The sequence below is a fragment of the Hibiscus syriacus genome, unplaced genomic scaffold (assembly GCF_006381635.1).
Source record: "Hibiscus syriacus cultivar Baekdansim isolate YM2019G1 unplaced genomic scaffold, ASM638163v2 tig00005246_pilon, whole genome shotgun sequence".
In the NCBI taxonomy this organism is placed as follows: Eukaryota; Viridiplantae; Streptophyta; class Magnoliopsida; order Malvales; family Malvaceae; genus Hibiscus; species Hibiscus syriacus.
The window spans coordinates 25353-40065 of record NW_024062048.1 but is presented as its reverse complement, the minus strand read 5'-3'; the positions used below and the strand labels follow the sequence as shown (position 1 = coordinate 40065).

At 33.7% G+C, this 14713-nt stretch overlaps 1 protein-coding gene and 1 pseudogene across 1 annotated transcript; both read left to right on the top strand.

The window, feature by feature from the left end:
- The first annotated feature begins 151 nt into the window (after nt 1-151).
- LOC120198981 lies at nt 152-1498 on the top strand. Its single transcript, XM_039200211.1, has one exon. The coding sequence runs from the start codon at nt 227-229 to the stop codon at nt 1241-1243; it is 1017 nt and encodes a 338-aa protein (XP_039056142.1). The 5' UTR covers nt 152-226; the 3' UTR covers nt 1244-1498.
- A 3591-nt stretch (nt 1499-5089) lies between these two features.
- LOC120198979 lies at nt 5090-7894 on the top strand (annotated as a pseudogene).
- The last annotated feature ends 6819 nt before the right edge of the window (nt 7895-14713 follow it).

The following is a 14713-nucleotide window of genomic DNA, read 5'->3' as shown; positions in this document are numbered from 1 at the left end:
GAGAGAAAATTTAACATGCAACAGGTTGTAGTAAAGAGACGAATAAAAAAGGCAAAGGAAAGCTGTCGACCCCTCTCCTTTTTTCTTTAAAAAAATCCCATAAACAAATTTATTTAAAAACAAAACAAAACCATATACAATGTTGTTGTCCAACATCTGAAGAAGAACTCAACTGAATTTGAAACTTAGCAAAGAGAATAAGAGAGAAGCAACACAAAGAGTGGCCATGAAAGGAAGAGAAACCAGAGGAGCTCCTTCGGCAGATTTGTTAGTATGTTTCCCTTCTCGAGTCCAACTAACAGTAATGCCGCCAAAGCACATTTGTAGTCCTGCAAGGCCTTCAGAACCCAACAAGCACCACCACCACTACCGTCTCCTTAAGAAATCGAGCACCAGAAAGGGTGGTGGAGCTGGCGGCGGCCAAGCTAGTCCTCTTCTATGGGCTAAAAACAAGCAAATGGGATCCGAGATCACGGAACCCACCTCCCCGAAAGTCACGTGCGCCGGGCAGATCAAAGTCGGGTCTAAAACAAGCTCATGCAAAAGCTGGCAATCCGTCATGGAAGAGATTGAAAGAATTCACTGCAACAGAATACACAGAAAGAGACGTAGTTGGGTGGAGTCACTTGGTTTTAAGAAAGAAGTCATGCACTCCTTAACATGCTTGCGATCCATTCGTTTCGATTTTCGGTGTTTCGGATCTTTTCCACAATCCGATATCACTACTGATGATGAAGACGAAGATGAAGAATACCAAGAAAACGACAACTACGTACAAGGCAATGAGACATCAAGAACCATCTTTTCCAAATGGTTCATGGTCTTGCAGGAGGATCAAAGCAATGGGTTTTATAAAGAAGAAGACAAAGAAAAAGACAGCTCCCTTGATCATGTTGATGATAAGCCAGCAGTTCCACCTGCAAATGCTCTCCTGCTCATGCGGTGTCGGTCGGCTCCTGCTAACAGCTGGTTAGAATCTAACAGGGTGGAAGAGAACAAGGAAAACGTAGAGAAAGGTGACGAGGAAGGAGAAAAATTAAAAGAATGTAAGAGGAAAGACGAGGGGAAAAGAAAGAATTTGAGGTCTTTAATGGAAGAAGAAAGCAAGAAGATGAAAGAGAGCTTAGCGGTGATGAAATACGACCCTGATTTCAACAAGATTTCAACTGATATAGTCCAAGAGACATGGCTTGTTGGTGGAATGAAAGACCCATTATCCCGAAGTCGAAGTTGGAAGAGATAGATTTATATTCTCCCTGGTGACTATTCTGTTTTCATAGTTTCACTTCATAAATACTTGTTTGTGCTTTAGTTTGAACCAGTTCCCCCCGTCCTTCATCTGAGAACTGGGAATTCTATAATCACCACCTTAAAGTTTGCCTTTGGAATTTTGATATGTTTCATTGTCAGTTATGTATGATTTGATAGTTATATGTATGGAATTTGTGCCGTATATTCTGTACAGCTTTCCTCTTCTTTCAAATAGAAAAGATTTTGCCTATGCTATGTAAATTTTCAGTGGCTCTTGCTTCTCTTGAAATTTTTTTTCCTTTCAACTTTAGTTTTTACATTTCTGGGTTCATCTGTAATTGACTTACAACTACAATGTAAATTGTAGTTTTTGCTTACAAATATCTTCTATAAACTTATAGTTTCTCGTAAAGACGAGCACGTAGAGTTTCTATTGCTGCAACCAAAGAAATGACATCATAATATTAATACACTGGGAATATTACAAGTACCTGAGAAAGAGTAAACATGCAGATTTTAGCAAATCACATCCTAGTACACTGGGCTTTGGTAGCCCTCCAATCTCCTTGGAATACAATCGTCAATTTGTTCCTCTTTGTTTGGGCTTCTGTTGGGCACGATTCCTATGGTCATGTGTATACTTCCGTGGAGAAATTGATGTAGGCGGGTTAATTATTTAACTCAATATGACACAAAATTAAATTATTTAAGAATCTATGGTATTTATTATTGTGACTTGAAACTCATTACGTTAACATGACGAATTTTAATAAAATATTTTTTTATTCAAACTTTTCATCCTGAAGTTATATTTTATTAAAAATCATCATGTTAATAGTTTGGAAAAAATATTATTTTGATAAACTCATCATATAAGTGTGATGAATTTTCCTTAGATCCTAAATTAATTTCCGAGATAACCTAATATGCTAATTTTTTTATCCAAGAGGTCGCATCACCTATTGGCCAATTTTACATACTTCCGTTATACTTGTTTCTTTATAAATAAACGGGCCGTTATTGATTAAAAAATAAAAGAAATAAAACCTTGAATTGATTCTTCAACTTTAACCCAATTTCCCTGTACGGTTCAGTACCTTAATTTTCCCGGATTCTTTGCCAAAACCAGTTAGGGTAAACTACACATTTAGTACTTAAATTATTAATTTTAGTCAGTTTTAGTATTTAAACTTTTGATTTTTTTTAAAATCATACCTAAATGTTTAATTTTTATTTCATTTTAGTACATCCTTTAAAAACTTAGAGTTAAGTTTTTGAAAAAAAATCAAGGTTTAGGTACTAAAACAGACCAAAACTGATAGTTTAAATATTAAATACGTTAAGTTTTTAATTATGGGTACTAAAATGAAATAAAAGCTAAGAATTAGACATGATTTTAAAAATATTGAAAGTTTAATCTAAATGAATAGTTTTCCCAAACAATTATATATATTTATTGGATACTTCCGCGACAAGGTTTTTAATTATAGGATTAAATGTATTACGTTTTTTTTATTAATCTAGGATGTGTACAAGTAGGGATCACAAACGTTTACAATTTCGAAAATTTCGCATCGTACCCGTTCTAATTGGGACGGGGATGAGTATAACTGTAGTGGGTAATGGGCGGGTTTGGATTTAGAAAGTGATACCCATCGCGAGTAGTGGGCGGGTGATGGGTTTGAGACCTTACCCGTCTCGCATCCGCCCGCACACTAAATACCCAATAAATTTTGGACCATTATGAATTTAAGTATAATTTTAGAGACTAATTTATAAATCTTAATATTGTATAAAAAATAACTTATAATCTTTGGTTTATTTTATTATGTTTTTTAATGGACATGTTTGTTGCTTATGTATAACTTAAGGTTGTTGTCAGGCGGGTCTAGTCGGGTATGTCTCCAGTTGCGTAGTAGGTGTGGGGATGAATTTGAGAATGTACTCGCATGGGCGGGTGTGGATTTGAAAATTTTTTCGGCGGGTAGTTGATTTGAAAATATTAGGTGGGTATGGGGATAGGGGAGAGGGTATCCGCACCTGACTCATCCGTTTGTCATCCCTATGTACAAGGCATCATCTGTTTAAAAATAACTTGGTAATCTTTTGACATCAAACACTTACACCGCTGACATATATAATGCTTGAACTTAGATCCTCAAGGAATAACAATAATTCTTTTACCACGAAACCCACTTGGTTCGTTATCTTAATGTATTTTTTATTATAAAATTTTACATAATATTTTAAGAATGTGTTATGTTATATAATATATATATATATAAATGATAGTTTAAGAATTGATTTTTCTAATTGTTTTAAAAAATTAATTTACTATATTTGTATATGAAATGTTCGTAGAAAAATTAATTTTTAATAAAAAATAAATCAAAATAACTTATATAAAAATAAAAAATTCAAAGATAAAAATAAATAAAATATTTCTTCAAATACCAAATAATAATAGAAAATAATTTTATTAATCAAAATATCATCTAACCCTAAGTTATATATATAATACTTAATTTAATTCTCTAATATTTGTATAATAACAGAAAATATTAGAAAAACTATACTAATTTTTATAATTTGGTAACATTTGAACTTTCAATTATTCTTGATTGAAGGGATCTTACCATAAAATGTGCCACATTTATTTCCAATATTAACTATAGGTGACTTGATGGCCTTCCAATTAAGGGAAAGTCCGCAATTTCTCCCATGTGTTGCACGTATATCCTACAATATCCATTTGTCCTATCACCGTATATATCCACTCCAATTTCAATTCCCAAAAATTCTAGCTAAGCATCCGAATATTCCAAAACCAACACAGGGTGACGGCCAGGGAACAAATCTACTCCTCTACGTCATTGTCTTGGAAAGATATCCAAAACCTGCGGGACAAGAACTTGGTAAACCGGGAAAAATGATGGCCGAGACTTTGACTCTGGTCTTGGTGAACCTGGCAGGGATCATGGAGAAAGCCGATGAGTCATTGTTACCGGGCGTTTACAAGGAAGTTGGTGCCGCTCTTCACACGAATCCCAACGGACTCGGCTCTCTAACCTTGTTCAGATCTATCGTGCAATCTTCTTGTTATCCAATCGAGCTCATGTAATAGCTCTGGGTGCGTTTTTGTGGGCTGCTGCCACCTTTCTGCTTGCCTTCTCCACTTTCTTTCAGGTAAACAGTAGCTACCTACCCCCCCAAATTTTTTTCTTTTGTTAATCTAGTAATATTCTATTATCCTTTTTCCTGTTTGGTTGATGGGAATGTGAAGGGGATGTTGGGATTTTGTTCTTTATATGTTGTTTGGGGTGAAGTTACTTAAACCAAGTTGTTGAATTGGGTATTGTTTAATAGAGGTTTTCTGTACTGTGATTGAATTGTATTCCCTAATTATGTTTTGGTTGGAGTGTATGGGTACTATAGTGGTGAAAGCATTTGATCAGATAGAGGTCATTTGGTGAATCTACTGGTTATGATTGATCTGGTAAAGCAAAACTACTGGATGGAAAGGCATGAATGGACTTGACTTGATCTGCTAAAATTTGATATAACTTGAATCAAGAAACATTCTTCAGGATGCACATTTGAGGCACCAAAAAGAAATCTTGGAGTACTTTGGGTTTTTTCTTTAATGTCGTTGTTTATAGATGGACACGCTATTAGACTTTTCTTATTTGTTTGGTGCAATGAAGCGAATTTTCAGTTTACTACTATAAAAATTGCTTAGAGTGCTACAGGGAGAACTGGTCGCCACTGCAGCGAGCAAACCAATAGATCAAATTAAATTATTAGTCATTTGGCATCTTTTGAACAGGTAGCCATATCTAGAGCTTTAAATGGAATTGGCCTCGCCATTGTTGCTGACTCGACGGATGACAGTAACCGTGGCATGGCTTTTGGGTGGCTACAAGTTACAAGCAATCTTGGCTCTGTTATTGGAGGATTCATTGCAGTACTGTTAGCTCCAATAACATTCATCGGCATTCCTGGTTGGAGAATCGCCTTCCATCTGGTAGGACTAATCAGCATTATTGTTGGTACGTTAGTCAACCTCTTTGCCAATGATCCACACTTTTCAAACGGTGGGATGAAATCTGGCAATCAAGTTTCGAATAGGTCCTTATGGTCTGAACTGATGGGCCTGGTTCAGGAAGCGAAAACGGTCATAAAGATCCCATCTTTCCAAATTATTGTGGCCCAGGGTGTTACTGGTTCATTCCCCTGGTCTGCATTGTCATTTGCACCGATGTGGTTGGAGTTAATCGGGTTCTCCCACGAGAAAACTGCATTCCTGATAGCCCTGTTTGTGATTGCTACTTCTGTGGGGGGGGGCTCTTTGGGGTAGGATGGGGGATTTCCTTTCTACACGTCTACCAAATTCTGGAAGGAAATGTTATTAAAACCGGACCGGACCGGCCGGTTCGACCGGTTGAACCGTGAACCGGTGGCCTGTCCGGTCGGGTTAACTTCCAAAACCGGATTAGCACATAACCGATAAAGAACCTGAAAAATCGACTGAAAACCGGGAAAACCGGGGTAAACCGGCTGAAAACCGACAAAATCGGTTTGAACCGCCGGTTCACATTTTTTCTTTTAAAAAAAAATTAAACCAAACAACGTTGTTTGTTCAATGAGCCGAGTCAAATTCGAGTATTGCTGAGCTCGACTCGAACTCGAAAACTTTAAAAGTAAGCTCAACTCGACTCAAAAACTCACGAGCTAAAAATTATCAACTCGAAATATAATATTAAAACTTGAAATCGAAAAGGCTCGAACTCAAAAAAAAATTTAGAAGTTCGATTGAAGCCTAAAATTTGAGCTCAATTGAAACCTAAAATTTGAGCTCAATTGAAGCGAAAGAATAGTTCGCTTTGTGCTCACCAAAAGGCTCCATGATTTTGAATGTCAAATTACCTCTATTATTTATAGAAATAAGTTGGGATGCTCTTCTATGTTTCTTAGCCATGTGGGATTGTTTTGTTCTTATATTTTATTGTTTTGTTCTCATATTTTTACTCTTTAAACTTTTGGGATACTCTTCTATGTTTCTTAGCCATGTGAGATTATTTTTTTTAAAACAATTAAACCAAATAACATCATTTGTTATGATTTTTTTAAACCCCAAGTTTATTTTTTTGATTATAGTTATATAATTATATTTATTATTTAATATGTTTTAACTTAAATATTTATGTTGTAGTTGATTTGAATCATTTTGTTTCACTTGATTTTATGGTTTTTCATTTATACATGTTATGACTTGTGATATTTTTATACCTTTTAATATTGTAAACTTAAAAAAAATGTTGCATATATATTAATATTGCTTTGAATATTATGTAAAATTAAAAAAATATATTATTTTATATAAAATCCGGTTCAACCGCGGTTGAATCCGGTTGAACCAGTGAACCAGTACCTTCACCGGTTCAATGTCCGGTCCGGTTTTGAAAAGGGAAGGATCATTCTAGCCCAAATAAGCTCGGCATCAGCTACCCCTTTAGCGGCAGTGCTCTTGCTTGTTTTACCTGATGATCCATCCACAGGTGTGATGCATGGCTTGTTCCTAATCATTGTTGGCTTCTGCATTTCCTGGAATGCTCCAGCCGCAAACAAGTAAGATTATCAAACTCACTCTATTCTCCCCTCTGTTTTGTTTGATATTCCATTGGATGAAATTACGTTTTACATATTCGCAAAGTTGCATTTATGAACTCGGTTGAGTCATAAGCTTGAGAAACATAAATGTGTTTCGAGATGTCATATCAAATATTGGATCTTGAAATGCAAGTCTATATGATAAGATTGGAAGTTTCCAACTAGAAAGCACATGAAGAGAAAAAAATCAGACAAACTTGAGCGTGAATAGTTTATGTTTTAAAGTACTTGTCTTGTTCATATATTTATTACATGTAATGAAGATGTTTCCAATGCATGCAGTCCAATATTTGCAGAAATAGTTCCAGAGAAATCTCGAACAAGTGTGTATGCTTTGGACTGATCTTTTGAATCCATCTTGTCATCGTTCGCCCCACCTGCAGTTGGAATATTAGCCCAACACGTTTATGGTTACAAACCTATTCAGAAAGGGGCTAGTGAATCTGAAGAGATTGCAACAGATAGAGAGAATGCTTCATCGTTGGCAAAAGCACTATACACAGCAATAGGAATTCCAATGGCACTCTGTTGTTTCATCTATTCTTTTCTCTACTTCACCTACCCAAGGGATAGAAAGCGAGCTCAAATGGAAGCACACATAGAATCCGAGATGCAAGTGCTATTGTCAGATGCTATCCCTGAAGGTGGAGATCATTCTCAAGCTCAGTCATTTGAATTGGAAGAACCATATATCAAAGACAGAACCATTATCGAAGTGGATTATGGAGAAGAGGTTGACATTGATCCTGACGAATATGACGAAAACGATGAGAAGACTATCCTTTATCGCCAATTGTCACTGTCTTAGCCGTATAGTGCTGGATGTTACGAGACATTGCTTTCTTCCCGTTAACACTTTTCTTGTCAGAAAGCTGACGCCGATTTTTGTGGTGGTTTTGCAGTGAAAGATTAAGACGTGGTGCACTTGTGTTCTAACCTGTTCTGGCCTTATTCAGCTAGAGCTAGACATAAAGGATATTGTAAGTAACATTGACAAATTCCAAGGTAATACACATCGAAGAGCTATATATATGTTTGAAGTGACATTTGAGCCTGATTGTGTCGAGCATTAGTGAAAATACGTAGTTTTTTTTTTCATTCTATTTTTATCTCTTGCTGTGTATGATACAAGTTTTTACAAATGAAAAAACTTACCGAAAATAGTTGAAGCCTATCCCTCCTGCAAATGGAAGAATAAAAGATGGAAGAAGTCAACTTATATGAGCCACTTCAAAATCATTGAAAAAGACGGTCTATAAAAGGAGAGAGCTCAAACAACAACGATAAAGACGGTCTATACAACAGCAGCATTCTGCAAAGCTCATTCTCTAATATACCTTATTGACAACCCCCCCCCCCCTTTTCCCCGATTACTTGGAACCGATTTATTTAGTTTTGCCTCCGGAGAATATTCTTGCAAGAGTTTCTCTACACCAGGGAAATGATTAACTTGGAAATAAATCAATAAATCGGCTTTCAAAACTTTCTAGTTCTCTATACTGGTAGTAAAAATCAATATGTACCTTAATTGACTACATCTCATATAAAGTTTGTCTAGAGAGCGTAATGTTTTTAACTTTGTAGTCATGGGTTCAAGCCCACAGTGGGTGTGCCTTTTATTTTTTTCGGCTTTCTTAATTTTGGGTTTCTCTTCTGACCCAGTCTTTATTACAAATTTAAAATTATGAGTGTCTTGCAATTATCAAAATTCCAAAACATACTTACTTTAGAAAACATGATCTAAAAGATATGAACGTGAAAAGATAAATATTTTGACCAATCAATAAAATATACTTACTTTGTTTTAGCTTAATATTCTTTTAGCAAAATGTCTTTTTTTAGGTTAAAGTATATATATTGGTCCCCGATTATAGAGTATTATTTTATTAATTCTCTTTCACTATTAAAAGTTATAAGATAGACCTCCGACTATAAAGTGTTCTTTCGTTGAATCTGTCGATTATTAAAAGTTATAAAATAGTCACTCAACTATTCATTATGTTCTAAACTCATCATTTCTTGTTAAAAAATTAACTATCGACTGAGTTGAACGTTAATATGATAGTTGAGAATGATAGTTGTTTGAAATTCTATGATCATATTTTATCATATCATAGTCAACATGTTAATGTTCAACTCAGATTGTCGTCAACTTTTAACGAAAAATGACGAGTTTAAAACATAATAAATAGTCGGATGATCATTTGGTATCTTTTAATAATTGAGGGACTCAATAAACAAAATTCTCAGTTTTAGTATGTAACAATTGAATGTCTTATTCAAACAACTAATTAACAGTATTTTATAATATAATTGGAATAGATTGAGAATCATCCTTTTCCCATAAATTTAATAAATAAATGATGTTATATTTCTCTTTTCTTTATTTTATTTCATTTCTTTGGTACGCTGTTCATCTATAAAACAAATAAGAACGATCAAAGCTTAACTAACTTCAAATTTTCAGATTATGTGTGTTTGAAGATAGCGAAAGCAATAACCTGCCGACATGTTCTTATTGGTCGGAAAACTATAGTTAATTCATTAGATTGATGAGACTGAGGCTAGCTTCATATTTTGACAACCACCAAACCTCCCTCCCACTCAAACATTTACCTTTTCACCCACTTCATTAGCAAACTCAACCTAGGAAATAAAATTGGAAAATGGTAAGTTTGGCCCCTATACCTTATCGAATATGCAAATGTGGTAACTTTTCTTTTAAAAATATATTTTTATACTATCAATGTACTATCCCCTTTAAACGGTAAGATGTTATGGGCAGTGGCGGATCCAGAAATTTAAGAATGGGGTCCAAATTTTTAATTTTCTTTTCTTAAAAATAATGGGTATGCAAAAATTGTAATTTTTTTCTTTTTTTCTTAACACATTAAGTTAAATTTAACCACTTTTCCAAAATAATAAGGATGCACTTGACCCCTACATGGCTTAGTGCATCCACCACTGGTTGTGGGTGGCATAATTTGTGATGACATGTGTAATTTTTTAAATTATGAAATTAAAATATTTTATTAATATGATTTTTTTAATAATCTAGTGTGATAATAATATAGTATATATTCAATTTCTTTTTTAGTCATTAATAACACATTAAAAGACGTAATTGCTCGAACATGAATCCATTAAAGAGAACAACATTATCTCTAATCATTGAAATCATTCAACAAGTTTAATATTTTATGAACATATAAAATCACACGATAATATTATATGACATAATTTCTATAATATCACGTGTGAATATTTTATTACACTCGATAAAATTATATAATTTATTTTTAAATGAGACATTATATTATAAGATAACATCACATTAGTTTGTTTACTAAAATTAAAAGAATATATAAAAAGTGTCACCACTATGAGATATGCCATGTATCACTTTATTGATGCCATTAAGGAGAGGCATCACATTAATCAATAAAATGAAACTTCGAAATCCAACACATACATTTTAAACATAAAAATATCATATTAGAAAATTTGATAACGTTCAATGTCAAATAGTTCATAAATATTATTTGGATAGATACTAACTTGTATTTATCTCAGACTAATAAAAAAACTCATTCACTTTGTCGACATGGACTAAACTGTAAACAATGTAATTAAAGATTAATACTAAACACTTTTAGAAATTTTGGTATTAAACTTCCATCTATTTTAATTCAAAGTTCAAGAACATTATTTTTTTCCTAACTGTTTAATATTTTTTTTCTAAGAGTGTGTGGAGCATTCTAGATAATTAACCTCCACCCTTGGATGCAAGTAATCTCCACCATTCATTGTGGAGGTGGAGTAGTATAAATAGGGGTGAGAGACTTCATTCCTAACTATCCAAAATCCAAAAACACTAAGAGAGTTCACTTCTTAGAGTGAGAAACTAGAGAATTAGAGAGCATTTTTGAGAGAGAAGATATATATCTTGGGAAGTCTTTATCCTCGAGCTTGAATGAGCCACCAAGTGTGAGTCAAATTTTGTGAACACATCCTTGTAATCATATTATTCTTTTGTATAGTGGAAGAATCTCTAAATTGGAGAATTATACTCTTGTGTTCTCTTTACTATCCTTAATCTATAAGTGTCTATCTTTACTTCACGAAGCGGGAAAGACAATTATTCCCATCATGAGCAACTCCTTCCATAACATTTACTCTTTTACCCCCAATCCAATTCTTTTGATGCTTCTCCATTGCTTAGATTTGTAGCCAAACTATCCTTTTCGAGGTACTTGTAAACCAAGAATGAGTGTTCGGCAAACAAACAAAACCCATAAAACTTCACAATATTTCGATGTCATATATCTATGAACGCCATTACTTTATTCTGGAATTCTTTTGCAGATCTAACTTCATCGGATCGCAGTGGATGAACTTTCTTCACAGCTACAATATCACTCGGTGACAACTCTACTCGGTATATGTTTTCGAATCCTCCTTTTCCAATGCAAAACTGAGAACTAAAGTTTTTCGTTGCACTTCTGATCTCATAATACAACTGTCACAACTGTCTTTCGGATGGGCCCAAAATTGGGCTTCGACTTAAATAAATGGGTTAGAGCTGCCACCGATCATTTTAAAAACAATAATTAGGTTGATCGGACACCATCTTACATGATATACGTTTTACCATAAATGTGTTGGGTTCAAGAGTCAGTTACAGTCAAGGAAGGATTAGCACCCTTGTACTGCCTTTTCAGTACCAATTTAATTTCTAGGTTGTCTTAATGGCGAAAATTAAAATTTAAAGACGCAATTTGAATTACTTATCTTTGATCGATTGAAATTACTTCTAAAAAAAGTCAGAAGAATGTTAGATTGTAGAATAAAAAAAGAGAAAAATAAATAAATATTTAGTAAACAAAAAATGGTTAGATAAAAAATGGGAATAATAATAATATAATAATAAAATGTTAAAAGAGAAAATAAAATAAAATAAAAATGAAATGAAATGAAGAAAATATCAAATTTCAAAAGAAAAAATGTTAAATGTTAAATTTTAAAAAAATAAAAATAACAATTAAGGAAAAAATGAAGAAAATGTTATGTTTTAAAAGAAATTTAAAAAATATACTAAAATAAAAAAATTAAAGGATCAAATTGGAACAAATTGAATTTTATAGATCAAATTAATGCTAAAAGTGAGCTACAAAAGAAAAACAAAAGGTTAGGGGACCAAATTGCAAAACATAAGAAATATAATCGAGGATTAAATCGAAATAATTCAAAATTTAGAGGCCAATTTATAATAGATGGCCAAAATGAATTACACATCAAAGTTAGATGAACTGTGAAAATAATTAAATTATTTCATAATTACAATGTGACCCTCCTTATGAATAGCCCAAAACTCTCAAAAAAAATCATTTATCCTTATTTACCCAAAAAAAAAAAAACTTTTCTCCCCAATATAAAAAGCTTTCAACCCCCTTCCCTGAAACTTCAACTGCTAATGGCCGACCACTGATCAGTTGCGACTCCACCACCTCCGGTGGCTAAAAAAATCCGATCGACCCAAAATGTTCCTCTTAACGTCCCAACCTAAAAATCGAAGCCCAAATACCCAAAAAATATCCCCACCATCATAGATCTAGCAATGAACGGGTTTACTTTTTTTCGACGAGCCTCTATAATTTCCGACGACCTTTGGCGTTCCACTACCGTGTTTCCCTCCGTGCAGTCTAAAAACCGAATCCTTAATGTTTTTTGTGTTTTTTCCTTGCTATTTTGAATATTTTTTTGCTTTATTTTTTTGTTGCCTTGATTGTTTTTTTTGTGCTTCATTTGCTTGATGTTGTGATGGGTATTTTCGTTATTTTTGTCGTGTTGGCTGTGCGATATTGCTCTCCGGTTGTTGGTTTTTTTATGCCCCCAGCGAGGTATTTATAGCCCCTAATCGGGGTTGTTCTCCGTTAGCTTTGGGGGTCGTTTTACCCTCCGTTTCCCGACTTAATCGGGATGGCCGATGTTGTTGCTGAATACCCGGGATGGTTCAGTCTCGTTGGTGCTGCCGAAAAACTCATTGGTTGTTTGGTGCGTGGCCGCCACATTCGTTGTGCGGCGCATTTGAACTGAATGTGAAACCATAGCTTGATTGGGTTGGGTCATGCCCCGTTTGACTCCTTTTGGGCTATTTTAGACCCTAAAAAGAAAAATAAATGAATAAATGAAAAGAAAATAAATAAAATGTAAATGAAAAATAAATTTTACATATATTTTTAAAAAATGTTTTCAAATTCATATATTATATATATTTTTTTGAAAATGTTTTCTAAATTACATATTATATATATATTTCAAACGTTTTCAAAATGTTTTTAAAAATATTTTTTTCAAAACTATATAATATATATTTTCAAAAATTATTTTCAAAACTATATAATATATATATTCAAAAATTGTTTTCAAAAATATATAATATATGTTTTAAATCGTATTATCAAAACCGTATTATATATATTTTCAAAAAACGATTTTTTAAAAACTATATATTATATGTTTTCAATAACCGTTTTCTAAAATATATAATATATGTTTTTAAATCGTATTATCAAAACCATATTATATATATTTTCAAAAAAATGATTTTTTAAAAACTATATATTATATGTTTTCAATAACCGTTTTCTAAAAACTATATGATATACGTTTTTCGAAAATGTTTTCAAAAACTATTTTATATTATTATATATAAAAAAACTCCGGACGAAAATGAATGTCTACAACAACAATTTTTTATTAAAGGACGATATTGTAAAGAGATTTACATCATTCATGCTGATTTCACTTTCTTCCACTGCATCTTTTCTCCATCTTTCGAAACTGAAAAACGAAGCAAGAATAGAAATAGAAAGGATAACAGCTCCTAACAGTGGAAATATGATTGCGTATAGTAACTTGTAGTGGCCTTTTTTAGAAGGATTGCAAGGTTTCAGGTCACTAATATTGCCACACAAGCCTTTGTTTCCTTCTAATGCTTGTATTGAAGCATTTTGAAATGCAGGTACATCAGGAATTGGACCCTGCAACTCGTTATGTGCTATGTCAACATATATCAAGCCTCGGAGCACGTTGAAAATAGTGATGCTACCAGAGAGGTCATTATAAGATAGATTCAACGTTGACAAGCTCTGCAAATATTGAAATTGCGTTGGAATCTGTCCTGAAAACATGTTATAACTCAGATCTAAATCAGTCAATTGAACTAACTCGCCTATCTGAGCAGTAATTCTCTGGTTAAAATTGTTAATACTCAAATTCAAGTAAAACAATTTCAACATATCCCCTATTGTCTCCGAGATGGACTGACTCAATCTATTTACTGACAAATCGAGATACCGGAGATTGGAAAATATCTGACTTCCCTTGGTATACCACCAGAGAATTGATTCCCTGATAGAATAAGCCTTGATAAAGAAGTCAACTTTGTCAGTTCCTTCGGATTCTCCCCAACTAAATGATTTGAAGAAAAATCTAGAGCTTGAAGCTGAAATGAGTCTCCAAGCACAGGTGGTATTCTGCCAGTGATGTTGTTCCAACCCTAGACCCAGCCCAAGCAAGAACTGCCAATGGAGACCCACGCTACTGAGGAACCTGCTAATGAGATGCCCAGGCAAATGGAAATGCCGCAATAATCTCCTCCGCGTAGAACCAGAAGAGGCTTGAAAAAGTCTGCAAGGCATGTTGAGATTCTGTCTGCCAAAAACCTTGATGGCACTAGTACCCCAACCGCTAAGACAACATCAGATTTAGAGTCGAGTCCCACCCTGTT

What these genes read in the sequence shown, in the direction of transcription:
- LOC120198981 (XM_039200211.1), top strand. Translation starts at nt 227, where the DNA reads ATGAAAGGAAGAGAAACCAGAGGAGCTCCTTCGGCAGATTTGTTAGTA.